Source organism: Monomorium pharaonis, chromosome 6, assembly GCF_013373865.1.
Source record: "Monomorium pharaonis isolate MP-MQ-018 chromosome 6, ASM1337386v2, whole genome shotgun sequence".
In the NCBI taxonomy this organism is placed as follows: domain Eukaryota; kingdom Metazoa; phylum Arthropoda; class Insecta; order Hymenoptera; family Formicidae; genus Monomorium; species Monomorium pharaonis.
The window spans coordinates 3968675-3988553 of NC_050472.1; the positions used below are offsets into that span (position 1 = coordinate 3968675).

Here is a 19879-nt window from a genome sequence, read left to right on the forward strand (position 1 = left end):
CTAAAAGGAACAACAACCATCGCGAATTTGTATCCGATCGTCACTTGCTACTCTTTTCTTTTCATGTAATCAATTCGTTAGTAATTACTGCGATTTAATTAAATCGTAATTCAGAGGCGTGTGTACTGTACCGTTACGTCAATTGTAACTGTAAAAGTGGCGTCTCGGTTGAATTTTCATGCGTGTCAAGCGGTGCATTGTCCCGGATCGATGGGCTCTTTCTCTGTGATGAATAGTTAAATATATGTGTTTCATTTAACACACGAAGCCTATTTTAATCGGGCAAACACAAGTTCGTTACGCAACCCAGGTTTTGCAGATCAATAGTCGCGTACCACAGTCACGGCGCGTTAAATCGATATCAACTGATTATCCAAAATGTAAAATATGTAAACTATTTGTTGATAAACACGTAACAAACATAAATGCGTAACGCATTGATGGCATTTGCTTTCTATTTGTTAATCTACATATTGAACATGAACAGAATCGTTAAGCAAATTCGTTAACCGGTATTTTTCATTTATTACATATATTTTTTCAATTATAGCATTCATGTTAAAATGCATAAAAAATATCACTTACTTCAAAAATACTTAATTTTAAATATTATTAGAAGGATTGTACAGAGTCATTTGAACTTATTGCAAAATATAGTGAAGACAGATTTTTATAGTGAAGACCGATAATCTATTTTCTTTCGATTTCTCCTTAGTAACTTTTCAATTCAACGTTAAGCATCCTGAGAAAATTTTATATACAAAGTTTCTATTTAATTTACAGTAACATTCTTCAATAATAATTATTATACTTTTACACTATTAAAAATATGAAATAAAATAAATATAAAACTTATTTTCGAGCTGTCAAAAAATTTTTTAATTAAAGATAGTATTGATTTTTAAAAATAATTCTATATATTGGAATACGTATTATACAATTTAGGAAAGCAAATGAATCAATTTTAAATAACAGAAATTAATATTGTTTTTTATATTATTTTCTGACAATTTTTTTTTAGAAATATGTTTTATATTTTATTCAGTTTTTTAAACCGCATTTAATTCGTATCATCATCATCATCATAATCATCATCAATAGTACTACAAGTCCAAGTCGGATTTGAGCTTCTCTTTATCATCACGTGTATCTGTAGTGTGCACGTAGGTTGTATACAGATATGGGACCTATAGTTTAATAGACGCTTCCGAACGGCTAAGATAAAGAGATTTCGAGCTGCCATTCTATCGAACAGGAGAACAAGCGTATAACAACAAATAATTCGATTTTAACCGAAATTGAATCCGGGACCATCGGCATAACAGACCAGTGCGCTGTCCATCATGCTCATCTCGATTTGCATATGCAATTTCATGTATATACATGAAATTTACAATACATATATATTGAATAAATGTTAAAACAATATCGGATGTTTCTGGACGTTGAAGTGCAATGTTTGCAAGATTAAAAAATGAATATTAAACATTTCTACGATCTTTTCAATGTTGAATCCACGTTTTTCAATGTCGATTGAATATTAGCGCACGTGCCAAAAGTTAAAAGAATACAATAAAGACTCCTCGGTAATTAAAACGTAATTAAAACTGAATATCCTTCTATATCCTTCGGGGGATATTCAGAAGGAAGAATCCGCAGGTTTCCAAGGCGTAATTCCGTGATCCTCCTCCCGAAGAGTATCACACGGCGAGGGGGGGGGGGAGGGGGAGAGAGCAATCTCGGAACGAGGCGGTGGGAAACATCGCGCGCGCGGAGATACGGCCTCGGGCAGGCCGACGACGACGACGACGACGACGGAGAAAAGCATCCGCTCGCGAGAGTGAGAGGTGCACTTTACGTGGCGGGCGGCCACGGCGGCTGCAACGTGACCGCAGCACCACGTGACCCGCGCGGCCAATTGGATCCGGCGCGGATCGGCGGTCACGTTGCACTCGGCGTGGCACGTTTACCCCCGCGCGCTCCTGCACGCTGCCCCCTCGTCCATCGTGCCCCCTCGACTATCGTGTTCGCATATGTGATCGGCTGTTAGCGCGGTGCGGTGCGTTTTTCGGTCGCGCTCGTCCATTCGCGCGGTCGCGTAAAATTAAAAAAAAAAGAAAGAAGAAAGAAGAAAAGGAAAAAAAAGGAACCAGCGAGATTGGAGAATGTGCGCGCCCGCGCGCGTGCGACGAGGAGGAAACGCGTTCGCGAGTGCGAGACGGTTTTCTGCGTAAACAGTGAATTATCGTCATCACGCCTCCTGGAATTGGAAGGATCGGCTGTGTGACCGTTCGTGCCGAGCGGACGATCAGCGCGCGAGCATGCTCGCCGCCGATCCGACGAGTGAATCAGTAATTAGTCGCGCGTTATTTAATTAACGAGAGGTCGCCCTCTGTAAAGAACGATAGTGGTATTGATGGTGGTGGTGGTGGTGTTAGAATCGCGAATGGATATCCCGAATTTGCGAAATCGAGTGGAACGTGGGAGGGGTGGGGGGGAATAAGTGCCGTCGATGCTGTGTCGCGGCTGACGGACTGTTCAACTATTAGCCTACTTGTCTATTTGAGATTCCTTGAAGGATCGATCTCGCCCGCCCGCTGAATCTAGGGAAATCCGATCGTGGGGCTTCGCGGCCCTCGCTCGATCGCCGGCGGGGAATCACCCGCGCGTCGCGATGTCCCGGCTCTTTTAACTCGGCGCGCTTTCACCGGCCGCTTCCACAAAAATAAGAGAGAAAGCGGCTGCGTTCTGCGATCCGCTCGAGTAGCGGCGGATCGGAGCAATTTGACAATTCCCCGTCTTTCCCCTCCTCGGCGCTTAGGCGTTATATTATCTATCATAATTGAAGGGTTTCCTGTCAAGTCCGGGAAGTTAAACTTTTAGAAAACGAAGAACTTTTCAACTTTAAGCCGTTTACTTCATATACAACTATGGTGATTTTTCTGTGGTAGGTTGCAAATTTTAATTGATATTTTTTTGTGGGAGTTATATATTTATTACCTATTATTTATCTCGTGATATTTCACATTTATTATTTCTTAGAACGTTATTAATAAAAAAAGGGAAATGCTATTTAAAATATAAAGCAATAACTTTCTTTGCAAAAATTTACAAGTTGCTCTCAACAAAAATAACTTTTATATTTCTCTTGGTATAAATATGGATAATTCTTTTTCGGCCACACACATTGCGTACACGAGTTTAGGTTTTATGATTAATTTGATGCAATAACTCTTTTTCCCTTCAATTATATATTTTATTATTATATATTTAATTATGCAATTAAATTAATTATACAAATTGCACAATTTTCTCGAATAACTTTTAGCCTATAACTTTTAATTTATTTTTCAAAAATTATCTTCCTTCTACGTACCGTGATTAATGGACAAGTAATCTGTAGATTAATCCGCTTCAATTTTTTGCTTATATCTGATTCTGCATGAAAAGTGTGATGCAAATCGTCAAATTCTCAAATTGATTTCTTTGCAAATTTAAACTGGATATTAATAATTCTAGATTTAAAGTTTGAGAACACGGCTGAAAAATTAATAGGAGTTAGATAAATTTAAATAACTCTACAGACCTTTCGGCTTAACTCGCCGTCAACAGTCCAATAGACAGGATTAATTTCTCGCGCGGTGAGATGTTAAAAAAGAACTCCGAGAGAACTCTAAGATATTAAATAACCAGTCAATCCGTAACATGTTGACGTATGATTGGTGAATAATGTATGCGGCGTAAATTATTGATCGTTACGTGAAAAATTAATAATCCTTCTCATCTAATTACCACGAGGAAAACACGATATTAAAAAATTTACGAGGGTGAATTCGCGAAGGAAAATTCTCCGTTATTAATTATGAAGTTATTACTTTTGTTAATGTTGCGGAGGATTTCGTCATTGGGTTTCGTCATTCGAATGCGTTGGACCGATCCGGAACTGGTCACCGGTCAGAAGAACAGGGGTGTTTAATCGTCCCCCGGGGGTTCAACTTATTGACTCGTTTACTCTTACTAGCGGATACTTTCATCCGGAATGGATGTTTCCAACTTGGTCCCGGTACTCGACCCTTATCAATTAGCCGCGTGTATAGGGGGTTGCCGAAATGTCTCGCCCGCGTCGTCGTTGCGCCGGCGACGACGGGCGCCGTTTTGTCACGCGGGAAACGGAACTTACGCGGACGCGTGTGTTTAGTCACTGTCGTGTCGTCGGGAGTAAACACGCTGATCCATCAAAGTACCCTCCCCGAGAAGCGCGGCCGAGCCGGAGGATCGCCGCGTCACCCGATCGGCAGGAGACAACTCGACGAGCGTCTTCCTCACGCGGGACGTCGTCGCGAGGGGGGATGGGGGGGGGGGATGTAACGAGTTCCTGAAACGCGACGTGCGTGATACCCATCGCTCTTCTCCCTCGAGATGTGTTTCACGTGGCACACGCGAAAATTTACCCCGCGGACTACAATGTCGGCGGCAACGACGCGGAAAATGAAGTACGCGTCGCTCGAAATCGATGGGGGAAGACAAAATTCGCGCGGAACGCGCGACAAAACAAATAGGGGAAGGGCGAGAAGGGTGGAGGGTTAATCAAATGAAATGTAAAATTTCGCTGGATTAACGGCAGAAATTATTTATCGCGCGCGAACGACGGTGACGACGACGTTATACGCGGGCGACGACGCGAGCCACAGGTGGTTAATTAAATTTATATGCAATAAGTAAAATCCCGCCTGTCTTGATTGTATTAATCGTTAGCGGAGTACTTTTCCATTCGGTGGTAGGGGGATGTATCCCCCGCGCGGAAGCGGGGATAACAATAAGCCGTTCGGCGCGAATTGCATTCGATCGCGGTGTGGCTTTAATGGCACACAAGCGTTTACACGCTCGCGCGAACGACGTTAATCGCCGCTGCTATAATTAGACATCATCGATGACGATGATCTTACGCAATACCGACCATCGCTCCAGCCATCTTTCCCAACCATTATCCCTCTGGTTAACGAGACTGTGTCGAATTGATAAGTCTTTCGGACGGTGAGATTTATTGAAAGTACTGAAACTGTAACTCCAAAGCTTCTCGAAGCGGATAATGCGAAAAAAAACTCTTATACATATTAAATCCCTTAAGCGGATTCCAAATATATCTTTCGCTTTAGCGTTTAATATCTACTTTTCTCTAGAGTGTGTGTGTCAATATTTGTAATAAAAATAAAATCTAATCGATCCCGATAAAAATAAAAAAAGTTATCACATTGATTTTCACGTGGAGTAGAGCAGTTGCGTCATATCCTTCGCATTTTGTAATTGTCAGGACATTTTTTGGGGGGAAGGAGGGGAAGTCTCGGGAGCTCCAGAGGTCTCTTTGAGAGACCTTTTATGAAAATCAGAATTACGCCGGTTATATCAAAATTCCGAGGACTAGCTGCTAGCTATGCAGAAATGAAATAAGTGCACACGATGCAACGGCCAGCTGAGCTCATATTTCGTTTCGAATTTCCGAACGGAATTCTTCGCTGCAATCGCAGTAAAAAGGCGGGTGTGCTGTACGCACCGTTCTATCAGCATTATCGCAGACGCCGAGAGAGCGCGAAAGAGAGTTGTCGCGCCTACATCGTAAACTCAAGCCGAGGAAAGAACAATCGTGTCAACGCCCTGAAAAAAAAAAATATTGTTCATTTGACAAAATCTTCCAACTAAATTAAAATCTTGTCGGTTCAAGAATTTATGCATTTAACTTAAATGCACAAATTTCAATTCGAGTCTTTATATAGTTAATTGAAATATATAAATACTTGAATGGACAGAATTTAATTTTATTGGAACATTTAATTAAATTAACAACATTTTTTCCTCAGTGCGGCGACGTTCGTGCCGTTTTTTTTTTTTTACATGCATGTATACGAATTATTCGTACAAATGCTGATTCTCATCGCGGCGCACGTGCAAGAGGAAAACTCCTGCGTATCTGAGGCGCATTTTCGCGCGGTCAAGTCGCCAAGAAGTATTTCTTAGAAAGAAACGAATCTCTTCCCTATCCCCCGCGTCGACGACGTTCTTCTCGCGCATCGAAATGCTTGAAGTCCTCTTCAGAAATCTGGTGCGCTAAAGTTCGCAAATATTTAAGGGCACGGTGTCGCCGGGGGCCCCTCGGGAGATTCTAAAGTTATAATCCTGCGACGTGAAACGAGTCAGCGCCTTCTCGCCGTTTCCGATCGCCCGTGCGGTTGCAGAATTAAAGTTTCTTTTCTGTCGTGGTCTCTTTCGCGCGAGGCGAGTTTCCTCGGGAAGGAGTGTTGCGACGCGACCGACGTTCGCAGACGTCTTGTATAGACGATCAGGGCAGCAGATGATCGTGTTCGCCGACGAGTTACGACGTATCGTATCGTCTTGAGTGCCACACGTGTGCGCTCACATACATACACACACACCCTCTCCCTCTCCGAGAAGTTTCTCGGGAGGAGTTATTGGAGGACGGTGGGGTAATTCCATCAAAAAACGATAAATTTCGATTATATTGCCGCCTCCATGCGGCACGGCGATGATGTAATATCGGAACTTTAAGTGGAGTTAAGACGGACGAGTCAGCGATGTTGCTGCTTCACGACGACGATATAACGGGACTCCGGTACAATTGTCCGTAATAATTTAAGGTTACTGGCAGAGACTCGCCAGCGAAGGAATCCGCAAAACGCGAGTAGATTCGGATCGGTCGCCGTGCGCAGGTATGTCGGTTATTCCGTCTAGTAGATAAAGACGGGATAGACGGAAAGACAAATGATATTCCATTACACAGAGAGAAAAGGGTTTGGTATCTGTATCTACATATAATTTTGAAGAGTTTCCTACAAAAACCGAGCAAGTTTACTTTTTCCAAATCTAAATTAATTACGCGAAATTGTTCTGTCAGTAACGTCGGTGCTTGATATTCCCTTTTAAAAAGAATTTCTCGAAACATTAGTTCTCTAAAGCCTAAGTCTTTGTTCATGTATTATGTCTGAAGAAAAATTATCATAATTGTATAAAGGAAAAGGTATTTTTCTTTTTCTCTGACCATGTAATTTTTGGTCTATTTGGTTTCTGTAGAAATCATCAATTGCAAAGAAACAATTATGGTTTATAATAAAAAGATTTTGACAATTACAACTATTACTTACATAATAACAGTAATAACTATACATCTAAAAAGTACCTAACTAAAATATATATTTTATCAGACTATTATAGGCAGAAATCCAAAAACACTTTTATCTCAAAGTGTGTCGAGCTCTCGAGCGCAAAGTCGCCATTCCCCGGTGAGCATTATCCGAATAAATGAACTGTTCGCATAAATCCTGTGTACATGCTTTCTATAGCTGAATACATCGAATCAATTACCAATCTTGATAAAACTGTCACGCCACTTGAAGATCGACTTTCACCGTAATGCTAAAAGAAATATACCTCTTGAAGACGTTGATTAACCCACTAATGCATCTCGTATGTACATCAGCAACCCCCCTTGCGCCTCTCGCGGGCGGAATAAATTCAAACGATAAATTACTGCAAAACGTTGCGTCCTCCCCCTGGCCCCCTTCGGCTCATGAATAACGCGCCAAAAGATAGCCCTCGCGTCCACGGGGCTAATCTCGTGGCGGTTTCGCTGCCGTTGCTGGAAAACGACGCCACACTAGAACTCGCATGAAAGCTCGCATGCAGCGGCGTGCAGTGCAGCAGCGTAACCAACATTCAGGTCACTCTCAACCCCCGCCTCCTGTCGCGTCTCTCCCCCTTTCTTTACGTCCCTGTCTGCGGAGGAACTTCAAAGGATCGATCTTGATTACCTTGCTCTGCTGACGGCGTTCACCCCGGAATAATAAATTGCTCTATCTTCACCTCTACGTGTGACATTAATAATTGACAATTAATAATGAAAGAAGAATGCACTGATTATCGAAGTGAATTAAAGGGAACTATTCTTTTTTATGGACGACGGGACGCGTGATGTTGTACATATAAATTGTATGATGATTTTTGAAGTCTTCGAGTTTCTAATGGCTTTATCGAAAATGACACCGTTCCTCGTGTCGGAGACCGTTAGCTACGCCACTGGTGCAGCGGACATAAACGTGCCTGGCGGGATAAAATTAATGCACCCGTGTTGCTCTGGCCCCTTCGGTTGCTAGGGAAATCAACTGTATATCGTAGAGACGATCCGCCACCCCGTCGAGATTTCGTTAACTACCCTCGATGTCGAGAGACATGTAATCGCGGACCTGCGGGCTTTTTCCTTCCTTGAGACTGGAAGTGACGGCTGATTGAATATTTTCCGAAAAAAAAAGGTCCTCTGTATAATAATAAAACGTTTTTATCAAAGAAAAAGAAGAGGAAGAAAAGAGGAGGAAGGGAGAAAGAAAGAGTTTATGTTAGTAAAGAGTTAAAGTTAGAATTATAACATTTTATATCTCTTTGGGGAGAAACGTAAATCGCGAAGGAGATTGCGCATCTAATCTTCTAAACTGACGACTGTCTTATAAATTTATTCTTATTCCCTGTCCCCTTTTGTCCTGGGGAACGAAAGAGGAATTTTTCCGAAAAGCATCCTTTCCGTATCCTGAGTAAGCCCCGATCCTGAAATAATATACACGCGCTTGCACACAATGGATACGCTAATTTCGCCTTACAATGGAGTTCACGGCATCATATGAATCATTACGCGACGACAAAACCACGTTGTTGCAATAGTTTCGCGATAGTGCGTCGGATGTGTCTCGCGGCGAAAATTCTGTGCGATATGAATAGAGAAAGTCAAGGATCTGTCAAAGAGAATGAGTTATCGAAATTATCTCCGATAACTGATAAAACTTGTAGTGGTATAATCTTACAAAAATTGAGTTTCCTTTACGATTTTATTATTTTAATAAAAATTCATCATTTAAATGTATTATGAAAAAAACAGTGTCTCTTTATGTCAAATAAGAGATGTTATTAATTGTTAGTTAAAAAATAAGAAAGCCGCGCAAAATATAATAAATATAATAAATATAAAATATTGCGTCTAAGAACGTTTAGATTAAAATCGGAAATTTTCATCACAATTGTCTAGCAGTAAACCAATTGACAATGGAAATTGACGAGAAAAAGATACAATTATCCGCAGATTCTTCTGAAAATATGATCTTCAAAGCGCTAATAATTCCTCATTCTCGCGGATAGCAGAACGCCAAATCGGAGGTGGACCAACCAAGGTATGGCCTCTCCGAGGGAGCGTCCTGCAGAAGTAAAATCCGGCGGTATTCAAGAAAATCGAATTTTCCGCACGACGTGACCCTCCGCCGAGGTTCAAAGCGGAAGTTTTCCGGCTCCGAAGCTGCCGCACGAATTATTTTCCGGCCTAGCGGTGAAGGAAAAGGGAAGATAGACGGATCTTCTAAGAGCACGCGTTTTGCAACGAAAGTATACAAGCGGCGGGATACATTTGTAAGAGCTCCCATGGGGGATTGATCCGCGCCGCAGTTCTTCGAACTTCGAGATAGCATTGCTGCATCTGGCTCTCTTTGAAACATTGATACACGGAGAGAATTTTCTCTTAAAATTTACCCTCAAAATCTAGTAATTGTGGGATAATGTGTGACCTCGAGGAATTTTACTATATTCTTTAGTAAGCTTTACTGTACTTTCAGTAAATTTTACTAAAAATTTTGAGAGTAAAATTTTAAGAGAAAATTCTCTCCGTGTAGCGCGAAGAAATACAAAATGCCCGTTTTTCGACAATGATTAGAGAGATCTTGAAGCGAATGTCAAGTGAATTTATAAATTTCAAGTAAATCAAGGAAGGAGAACGATTATGTGCCTTTATGAAAAAAGCTTTATTACATCTCAACTAATTTCAAACGACGTTTTCATTTTTAAATTAACAACTATTAAAGTATATATCATATATATATTTAATTTTTTTTACTCATCCAAACTCTATACGTATCTTTCATTCGAAGATTCCAAAACTCAATTTGTACAATACAAATATAATTAATTATGACATACTAAGTTATCATACATTTATTTGGCTACGAGTAAATTCATGAAGAAACTTGCTCGTAAATAATTTCTCATTCTGCATTAATAAACGTCCCGATAATTTATATGTAACAGTGTAATATTACAATAACAACATCGTAATAGATTTATTTGTAACTACAAGTGTAACAGTAATGAAATGACTTCCTACTGTGCTGAGTCAACTAATTGAGGCTGTCTACTTTTCGAAGGGTGTACTGAGAAAAGATGACGGGAAGTAGTAACAACGAAATAGGCCAGGCGGTAACCTCGGGGGTTCGAGGCGACGGCGGGAAGCACACGGTTCACTGGTTTCGTAAGGGACTCCGGCTGCACGATAACCCCTCGTTGAAGGAGGGTCTCGAGGGGGCGTCCACTTTCCGGTGTGTCTTCGTGCTGGACCCCTGGTTCGCCGGAAGTACCAACGTTGGCATCAATAAATGGAGGTGAGCGTCCGCGATGATCTGCGATCAAATCGCGGAAGCGAGATCGACGCGTACAAATTATCGATTTTGAAAACGGATCAATGCAACGAAACGCGTTTGGTGATTCAAAATAAACGTCGAAAATATTCAGATATTTTCAACGTTGACGATGATCATCGCGCTAATGACACGTCGAACTGTTCTCTTGGATTTAGATGATATCGCGACGATGACAAAAAGTTACGGTTACTTAATTTGCTGATAATGGCCGATACCGTTTCACAAACGGGACCGTAGATCTTCGTTGCATCGCGTAATCTCGTTGCATTACTGCGACGGACATTCGCGTGACGGTTCTCATTGTCGATCATTTGTCATGTTGATTAAGCGTCATGTAACCGTTTCCCAAGCAATTGCTTAGATGTTGCCAATAATCCTACTGAATCACGGTTGACGAGAAGAACATTAGCGACAACATTAGTCAAAAATAAGTTAATGACAAAAGGCACATATACGCTTGTTCGTATATTACAATGCGTTATTTTTATGAATTATGATAGTAGCGGAAATATTTAACGAAGCAGCGTTTTCTTGTTATAATTTTTATATGTACGAATTCTTTAAACGGCTATTTATTGTAAAACAACAATTAAAAAGTAGTTAATTTTTAGTTAAGAATTTATATTATAATCCATATTTTTAGAATCTATATGCATATTTTCTTTTAATTTTTATTTTGTCTAAAAGATCATTGAATGTATAATTGTCTGCGATCAATTGGCTTTTCCTGACACCCTGCACCCGTGGAATTCGACAGGTTTCTGCTGCAATGTTTAGAGGACCTGGACTGTTCCCTGAGGAAACTAAATTCCCGGCTGTTTGTAATCCGGGGACAGCCGGCCGACGCGCTCCCCAAGCTCTTTAAGGAATGGGGCACGACAAATCTGACTTTCGAGGAGGATCCGGAGCCATTTGGCCGCGTGCGAGATCATAATATCTCGGCCCTCTGTAAGGAGCTTGGTATCTCGGTGGTCCAGAGAGCCTCTCATACTCTATACAGACTAGACGAGTGAGTTCGAAAAATCTTATAACGTCAACTTAACCGATCGTGTCAAATTTAATAATGTAGATTTAATACTAGTAAAGCAGACGAAATAATTCAATTGTAATTTTTTTTAATTGTTATCAAACAGTGTATTTTCTAAGATTTTTAGTAATCTTTTTTCGCGATATAAATATGTATGATTAAATTGATTAATTTACTTTCTTTTTTAATTTGTCTCTCTTTTTTTTTTTTGCAAAACTACATACGTATGTTTAAATAAAACAAGTATATTCTCGTTAATTGTTGGTAGGTTTGGTTTGGTTCTAGAGTGAGGTAGTTTTAACGATGTAGATAGATAATGCAAATTTATTTAATTAAAATTATCTGTTAGTTCATGCGAGTGATCTACGGAACCGTAATTAAAATTCGCGACTTTGTAATTATGCATTCTGAAACTGTTTTTAACGAGACATTTCGAAAGAAAGGAAGAAATATAAACATCATTTGAATTAGACTTTAGTTAATTACACGTGTAGCCGAGTGTTTAAAGGGGAGACTGAGCGTAAACCCGCCAGGATTAAATATTACGTTGCAACTTTCGCCATTGTTCCCAAGCAATTTCGCGACTCCAACGTTCTCGTCGTCGCGCGTTTCAGGATCATAGAGAGAAATGGTGGGAAACCGCCGTTGACCTATCATCAATTTCAAAACGTCGTCGCCGGAATGGACCCGCCGGAACCGCCGGTACCGACGGTGACGGCCGCCTGCATTGGCAGCGCCTATACGCCCCTAAAAGACGACCATGACGACCACTACGGAGTGCCCACTCTCGAGGAACTCGGTGAGGAAAGATCGATTTTTCCGAACAGGTTTCAACGTTTCAAGTTCTTCGTACCGTTAAACAACAAATCGTGAAAATAATCTATCGTTGTTATGAAAGAATGTCAGACTACGATTTTAACGACACTGCATTTCTTTTCACAAACTTTGATTTAATCAGAAAAATTAATAGAAAAAAAGTAATTAAAGAAAAATCAATTTTGGTTGTTAAAATTAAATTCTAAAGCGCAAAAAGTTGTCCATTTATAGAATATTAAAAAAAATACTGCATATATTCTTTTACGCTCAGGATAAGTGAACAATATTAAATTGTAAAAAGGTTTTAACAATTACCGATTGTTTTTTTACACAATCGATTGTATAAAAAATAATTAATTTATAAATATCGCAATAATCTTTACGATAAATACGGACATATATTTTACTTATTCATAAAAGCAGATGGTTTTAGTAGTTTCTGAGAAACGTGTCAACCGACTTGAAAAATCTGTTTTCAAATTTACGCAACATAAAAATTAACAAATATACTATAAATATCTAGCCGCACCAAAATTTGTGGATACCTAGCAAATATGTACACGCGTAAAGGCGTAGAAAAATATGTTCCTTCTCTTTAAGCAAATTCCCGAGGATAAAAACTTTCTTTGCGCTCTCTAAACTAAAAACCACCCTTAATGGCAGAGGTTACCAAACTGGCTCGGTACAAACTGGAACGCCCGACCGGGGATCGTTGTTTCGGGCAACGATATATCTGGCAATAACGGAGATATGTATTTCGAACATATAGAATATCCCCGGGCCGGGGCAACTGTGGATTAAACGCTAATCCGTCGCGCTCGCCATGGAGAATTCACTCGCGACAGATTAGTCGATGCAGCATTAATGCGCCGTCCGTAAGGGAGCAATCGGATATTATTTCGCATAACGGCAGTTCATCCCCCGCGCCCGACACTGCCGTTTGTAATCCGTATAGCGTTCGTACCGTATTATGTGTACTTCGCGTCACTCTGCGGCGAAATGATCCGATCGATTATTAATTATCTCGGCTGGTTGTTCTTATTATTAAGCGCCGGGCGTCTTAAAGTCCCCCCGAGCGTAATAGACCATTTACCCAGGTTGATGTATAGCCCCGTGGTATAGTTTAGCATTGTCCCTCACTTTCAAATGTCGCTACGTTACTCTGTCATTTCGATCCTCTTCTCCTTTTCATCGTTATCAAAATGTCAGCGCGTATATCCCGAAGGCTTTCGAGCTTTCCCCCCCCTCCCCCCACTGCAATTCGCCGCAACGTCGAAGGGAATATCGAGGGGAACAAGACCTTCGTTGTATAACTTTGTCGCGCGGGATGTCTACGACTCTTTAATTTTACTGACAGATTTCCATGGTCGGTGTAGCATTTCGAGCCGACTTTTTTCTTAATAAAACTGTCGAGGGCAGATCGTTTGAGCGTTGAACAATCCAAAACACGATACTTTTTGTAAGCTTCCGCGACGCAATTAAGTAGCAATATGTTTTATTGGGCACGATGAAATTTTTATTTTCCGGATTTATTTCATTAAAGCCCGATTATTCATCGAGATATTTAATAGACGTTACAAAATAAATTGCAGCTCTCGCAATTTTGCTGAATACTCAGTGTGAAGAGCTGCGAAAATATTTGTCCTTAATTTGAATATTAAAATCGGGAGGGGGAAAGGGGTATTTCGGTATACCGAACAGGAATGCGCGAACGCTTTTTCGCTGCGCGCGATTTAACGCGAAATGAGCACGCGAATGTTAGCCAAAATGCGAGGGGTATGTTGCTAAGCTCCCTCTTTTTTTCCTCCCCCCGATTGTAGGTTTCGACACGGAGAGTCTGCTGCCTCCGGTGTGGGTCGGCGGCGAGAGCGAGGCCCTGACTAGGCTCGAGCGTCACCTCGAGAGGAAGGCGTGGGTGGCGAGCTTCGGCAGGCCGAAGATGACACCGCAGTCCTTACTGCCGAGTCAGACCGGGCTCTCGCCCTATCTGCGATTCGGCTGCCTCAGTACGCGCTTGTTCTACTATCAGCTCACCGATCTGTACATGAAGGTACGAGGAGGGTTTCCTTCGCGCGCGACCCGAGCCGCTTTTGCGAGGGACATAAACGATAATGCGAGGATAACGTACAACCGTCGCGTGCAAAATTTATTCGCGGGAAGGCTTCTCTCTCTCTCCCCGCTCTCATCTCTCCTCTCCTTTTCACGTGGCGAAACTTCGCGCGGTAATAATTAAACGAAACTTCGGAGGACGCGTTAATTGCGCCCCGAGATTTTTCCTCCCGCGAGAAGTCGCGAAAGAGCTGTTCCGTACAAGAAGTTCGCAGTTACGAGGGAATAATATTCTCGTTTCTCAGTTAGTATTAACGAGATTTTTCATCTGTTCCCGCTCCTCCTTTATTCTCACTACTGTAAAAGACCGCATTTTTTTTTTTGCCATTAAAAAGAATTTTGCTCAAAAGTATCTTCTAGTGAAGAATCTATCGACAATTTTTTTTTACCTTGATTTTTTTTCAACATCTAATTCTCTTTGGTGGTATGTCAGTGATGAATATTACGTGTACTTGCATTTCCAATTTTCAAGTGTAACTGAACTGCATAGATCCCGAATTTACTAATATATTTCTTATATTTAAGAAAATAGAAAACAACGACAGAGTTAAAGTTACTTTTTATCGTATTATCAAGCGACACTTTTATCTTTTCGACAATTTTCGAAGCGAATAATTAGTTCCGGGTTTTTTTTTTAACGTTAATATTACAGATAAAGAAAGCGGTGCCGCCGCTGTCGTTGCACGGACAGCTACTCTGGCGCGAATTCTTTTACTGCGCCGCGACGAAGAATCCGAACTTCGATCGGATGCAGGGCAATCCGATTTGCGTGCAGATACCGTGGGACAAGAACGTGGAGGCGCTCGCAAAGTGGGCGAACGTGAGTGATACTTTGCGCGATTGATATACCGCCTCGCAATTTTGCTCACGCAGCGTAATAAAATAAAGAACTTTGTAAAAAAAAAAACCCACAGTTCGCGAGACTAGTGGAGTTACGAAGACATATATTTAATCAACTGAAAATAGCTGTTGCATTAGAGAGACGGGATATGTCGAAAAAGCCCGAAGGCTCCCCGAGCGAAGAAAGTCGTCATTTTTTTCTTGATGACGGTTCCGTAAACTCTTGTATTTATCGCGGTAGTAAAATTGCGACGCGGAATTTGAAAGATTTTACGATCGCGTTAAACCCTCCTTCTACGTAGGGTCAGACGGGATTTCCGTGGATTGATGCGATCATGACCCAGCTGCGGGAGGAAGGCTGGATACATCACCTGGCCAGACACGCGGTGGCATGCTTTTTGACCAGGGGCGACCTTTGGCTGTCGTGGGAGGAAGGAATGAAGGTAAAATGTCACGGCACGCTTAGCATTTCAATCGACGCGCGTTGCTCGTTGAATTACTATTCTCTGTCTCTTTTTACTCGTTTGTTCTTATCATTAATATACAGACTTCGTAAGAATATTTCTTGTTGCGAGGGTCTTTTTCCCGGAAATACGTGCGGCGCATCTCTGATAGTATAATGAATCTCTCCGGTTTAAAAAATAAATAAATAAACGGGGGTGGCTTTACAAAGCGACCGTATATATAACACAGTAGCTTATTTTGTTCACTGGAATAGAAGACAAAATTAGATGTCTACTTAATTATGTATAAAACCCGTAAAAGATTAGATACTATTAAATAATCACGAAATCGTTTCTCAATTTATTATATCGTTTTACACAAGATATTTTTTCTAATTACATCTCTGTTGTTTTTAATGCACAAAAAAATCAAAGTTCATTTCGAAAGAGTAAATATTACGATAGGTAAAAGATAAAATTAATGAGATATCTATTTAACTATAAAAGCGTATAGTTAAAAAGCGTTAAGCGACATTAATGAACAGATGCTAATATTAAATTAAATAATCGCGAAATCTCCGCTGATTGTTAACCATTTCACATTGAATATTTTTCTAATATTTTTCTTTCAGGTGTTCGACGAGCTCCTCTTAGACGCCGATTGGTCCGTGAATGCTGGCATGTGGATGTGGTTATCGTGCAGTTCGTTCTTCCAACAGTTCTTCCATTGCTACTGCCCCGTACGATTCGGCAGGAAAGCAGATCCGAATGGCGATTATATCAGGTAATCGATTAAGGCAGTATATTGTTAAAAATTCTTTTTATAATAAAAAAAAAAATTTGCGCGAGCGGGATGTATGCGTGAGAAATTCCGACAAAAATTTTGACAGGCGCACGTTAACTGGCGTTCCTTTCAAAATAACGTTTACGCTAACGATCTCGTGCACGATGCTATCGGTGCAGTGATTAACGTTCACGCGATTGCCGGACTAATGGAAATTTTAATCTTGATTGATCTTAATTTGTAATGTATCAGGCGTTAATCTGAGAGAGGCGAAATTCAGCCGCAAGATAGATGGAACATTAAACAGCTTAGCTCCATTAAAGCTTAATCGTGCAAAAGATTACCGTGACGAATCGTCGGCGGCGACAGCGCGTTCGATTATCAAGCAATTAATATTTTTGCGGAAATCTAATATCTTTACCCTGTGGCATTTTTATGAAAACCAAGCTGAACAACGCACACAATACTCTCCATTTATTTTCTCTGTTGTCTAGTTCGTTTTCTCGAATTCACAAATGATGTTATGTATGTGTATGTGTTTTGTGTGTGTATGAAAAAAAATCATTTTACCGAGGTATCTAAAAATTAATTGGTACAGATGTGAAAATAATTTCATTATAAGATCAATTTTATTCCCATGATCAGACGTTACCTGCCGGTGTTGAAGAACTTCCCGACCAGGTACATTCACGAGCCCTGGAACGCGCCGCTCAGTATACAGCACGCCGCCAAGTGCATCATCGGCAAGGAGTACTCGTTGCCGATGGTGAACCACAGCAAGAGCTCGCGCATCAACATCGAGCGGATGAAACAGGTGTATCAGCAGCTGAATAAGTACCGCGGTAATGGTGAGTAAAGAATGACCGTCCGCGATCGAAAATTCCGCAATGCGCTCGGAATGGGCTTCGTTTTTCATTTAAATGGGCCAAATCTTCGTCAAATATCGGTTCTTTCTTTCGGAAGTAATAGTCTTAAATTTCGACCGATTCGAGAGCGAATCTTTCTTAGCGAGAGCCTCGAATCGAATTTTTAAAGCACCGACTATATTCTAATCAGGAACTTCTTTTCGCAACTAGGAACCTCATTTAAAGGAGAAAACATTGGTGAGTAAACTGATTTCAATTGACAATTAATTGATTAATATGACTAATTAATTACTATAACGTATATGAAATGCAGAGTTTGAAATAATAACTAGTTAAAAAGTTAAAAAATAAAGTTAAAAGTTAATAACTTTCAATTTAACTTGGGTAATTTTAAATAAGTTAATTTTAACTTTAACTAGTTATTTTTTAAACCGTATAAACTTTGACTTACTGACTATTTTTACCCAAGTTACAATTTATCTATATAAGAAAAATTATAAAAAAATATATTTTCATAAAAAAACAATATTTTTTATTATACTTAATTTATAAATGAAAAATATCGAATTGATTTGATTATCCATATCGTAACAATTTTAATTAAACAAACTTTAAAAATATTACGTTATTCTAATTTAATAAATATAAATAATGCTTTTCGAAAGTAATTTTTAATTTTACCTAATTTAATCTTTTAACTAAATGGGTGTTTGTTTGTGTAACTTTTAACGTAACTAAGTTAATTTTATAAGCATTAACTTTATTTAAAAAAAATATTAACCGATCTTGATAAGACGTTATAATGATATTAATAATGCAATACGCGTACTTTGTGCAAGGCTTGCTGAACGTATTGCTGACACTGCCGGCAAAGGACGATGACGAGCAGAAGAGAAAGCAGGACTCGCCGAGAACGAGTCGAGAGAATGAGCAGAAGATGGAAACCAGCAGTCCTACGGAACAGCAACAGCAGCAACAACAGCAACAGCAGTAGTGACAGTCGGTACAATGACCTGGCTAATCCGTTAACGTGATAATGCTGACGTTAACCCTTTTATAGATTTTTAAAAGCGACTGAAAAATTTCAATCGTGAGTCGCGAGTTCTATACATCCAATTATTTCGACTAACTCTTAATCGGACCCAAGAAGATCCGTTACGATTAGCATAACTGGTACCCTTCTGATTTTGATATCACTAAGAATTGGCTACCACACATTTAGAAAACTATCATGTTTGATACATATTGATGTCAGATATATATCTATACAGAATTTTTATAATCTTTATACTTTTTTTCAACTCCTTGAGACGACTACCGTTAAAGGTTAATTCAGATATCAAATATTCAATTCCTCGTAAAATACGCAGCGAAGAATCGCACTAGTTTTTTAATATTTGCAGAAAGGGTAATAAGTGTTTTAGCTACGGGCAGAGTTAACGAGCGAATCTAATGTTCGCCTGAAATAGATTATCATAGATTATAACTTGTATTTTGTCACACAACGTCTATGCGATTTTAACAGTGCTTCTCGCAACGTATTCTCAATTAATAATTAATAAAATCGTACCGCGAATCTAGACTTTTTATGGCTGTAAATTGTAATTGTAAATAAACGAATAAAACGTGTGTTGAAATCTCTATGTGTAAATGAAATGTCACTTACCTTTCTCATGGTGTAACTCACTCACTCTCTCTCGCTCTCTCTCTCTCTCTTTCTCTCCATGGAGTCTCGAAACCCCTTGTCGTTTCCCCCCGGGCGCCTCGTAATCCCCGACGTAACTTTAGATAACTGAATAACGTTCTCGGATGGAAAGTGACGGAAAACGTAACGGAGACGCATCGCGCGCACGTGTAATCGCAGCGCTGTGGAATGAACTTCGGTCGGACTTGACAAAATGAACATTTAATGGTCTATCTGTCACACTTTGCGCTTTAATGGCACCACAATCCGGTGGATCCTCGACGCAGAGCTCGACAAAGGGGTGCCGCCTTTATATTCCGCTACAAAAATGTTTGATAACACGGTCTGTGTCACGGCTATTTTGTATATCACTATTGGCCACGCGCGCTTAAACGCTAAGACTGAAGCTCGATGCTGTTTTCGCTCTCGCCTGTAAATCGAGAAATTTTTTTTTTTTTTCGCGACGACTCCGTCACGCGACGGTGCGCTCTTCCGTTTACAAACACGGGGCACGGCATGGTGGAAGGAAAACAAGGTGTGCTCTTGCGCATAACCAATGAGCGCGTGGGTCCAAATCGGTGACATTGATTTATTAGCCAATAACATTAAGACCGCAATTTTTCAAATGAGATTAAAATTTTATTCCTGTTCTATATATAATGCAATTTTATTTTATATAATTAATTGTAAGTAAAGAAAAAAGATATATAAAGGAATATTAAAATTAATGTAAAGGAAGGATGAATTGTACAATATAAAATATGTGTGAGAAAAAGATAAATAATATATTATG

At 40.1% G+C, this 19879-nt stretch overlaps 1 protein-coding gene across 5 annotated transcripts; it reads left to right on the plus strand.

Annotated features, from left to right (window-relative positions):
• Positions 1 to 1005: 1005 nt before the first annotated feature.
• On the plus strand, positions 1006 to 19045 carry LOC105837924 (cryptochrome-1). 5 transcript variants are annotated; one of them, XM_036288686.1, is made up of 12 exons: positions 1006 to 2351; positions 2849 to 2947; positions 10245 to 10478; positions 11275 to 11526; positions 12159 to 12343; positions 14181 to 14410; positions 15122 to 15289; positions 15612 to 15752; positions 16385 to 16536; positions 17182 to 17384; positions 17613 to 17639; positions 18242 to 19045. In XM_036288686.1, exons 3-12 carry the CDS (start codon positions 10261 to 10263, stop codon positions 18394 to 18396), a joined length of 1731 nt encoding a protein of 576 aa, XP_036144579.1. In that variant the 5' UTR covers positions 1006 to 2351; positions 2849 to 2947; positions 10245 to 10260; the 3' UTR covers positions 18397 to 19045. The 5 variants fall into 5 exon arrangements, with proteins under 5 accessions (XP_036144579.1, XP_012538568.1, XP_012538569.1 ...); XM_012683114.3 differs by having other exon boundaries at positions 1006 to 2947; XM_012683115.3 differs by lacking the exon at positions 2849 to 2947.
• Positions 19046 to 19879: the final 834 nt, after the last annotated feature.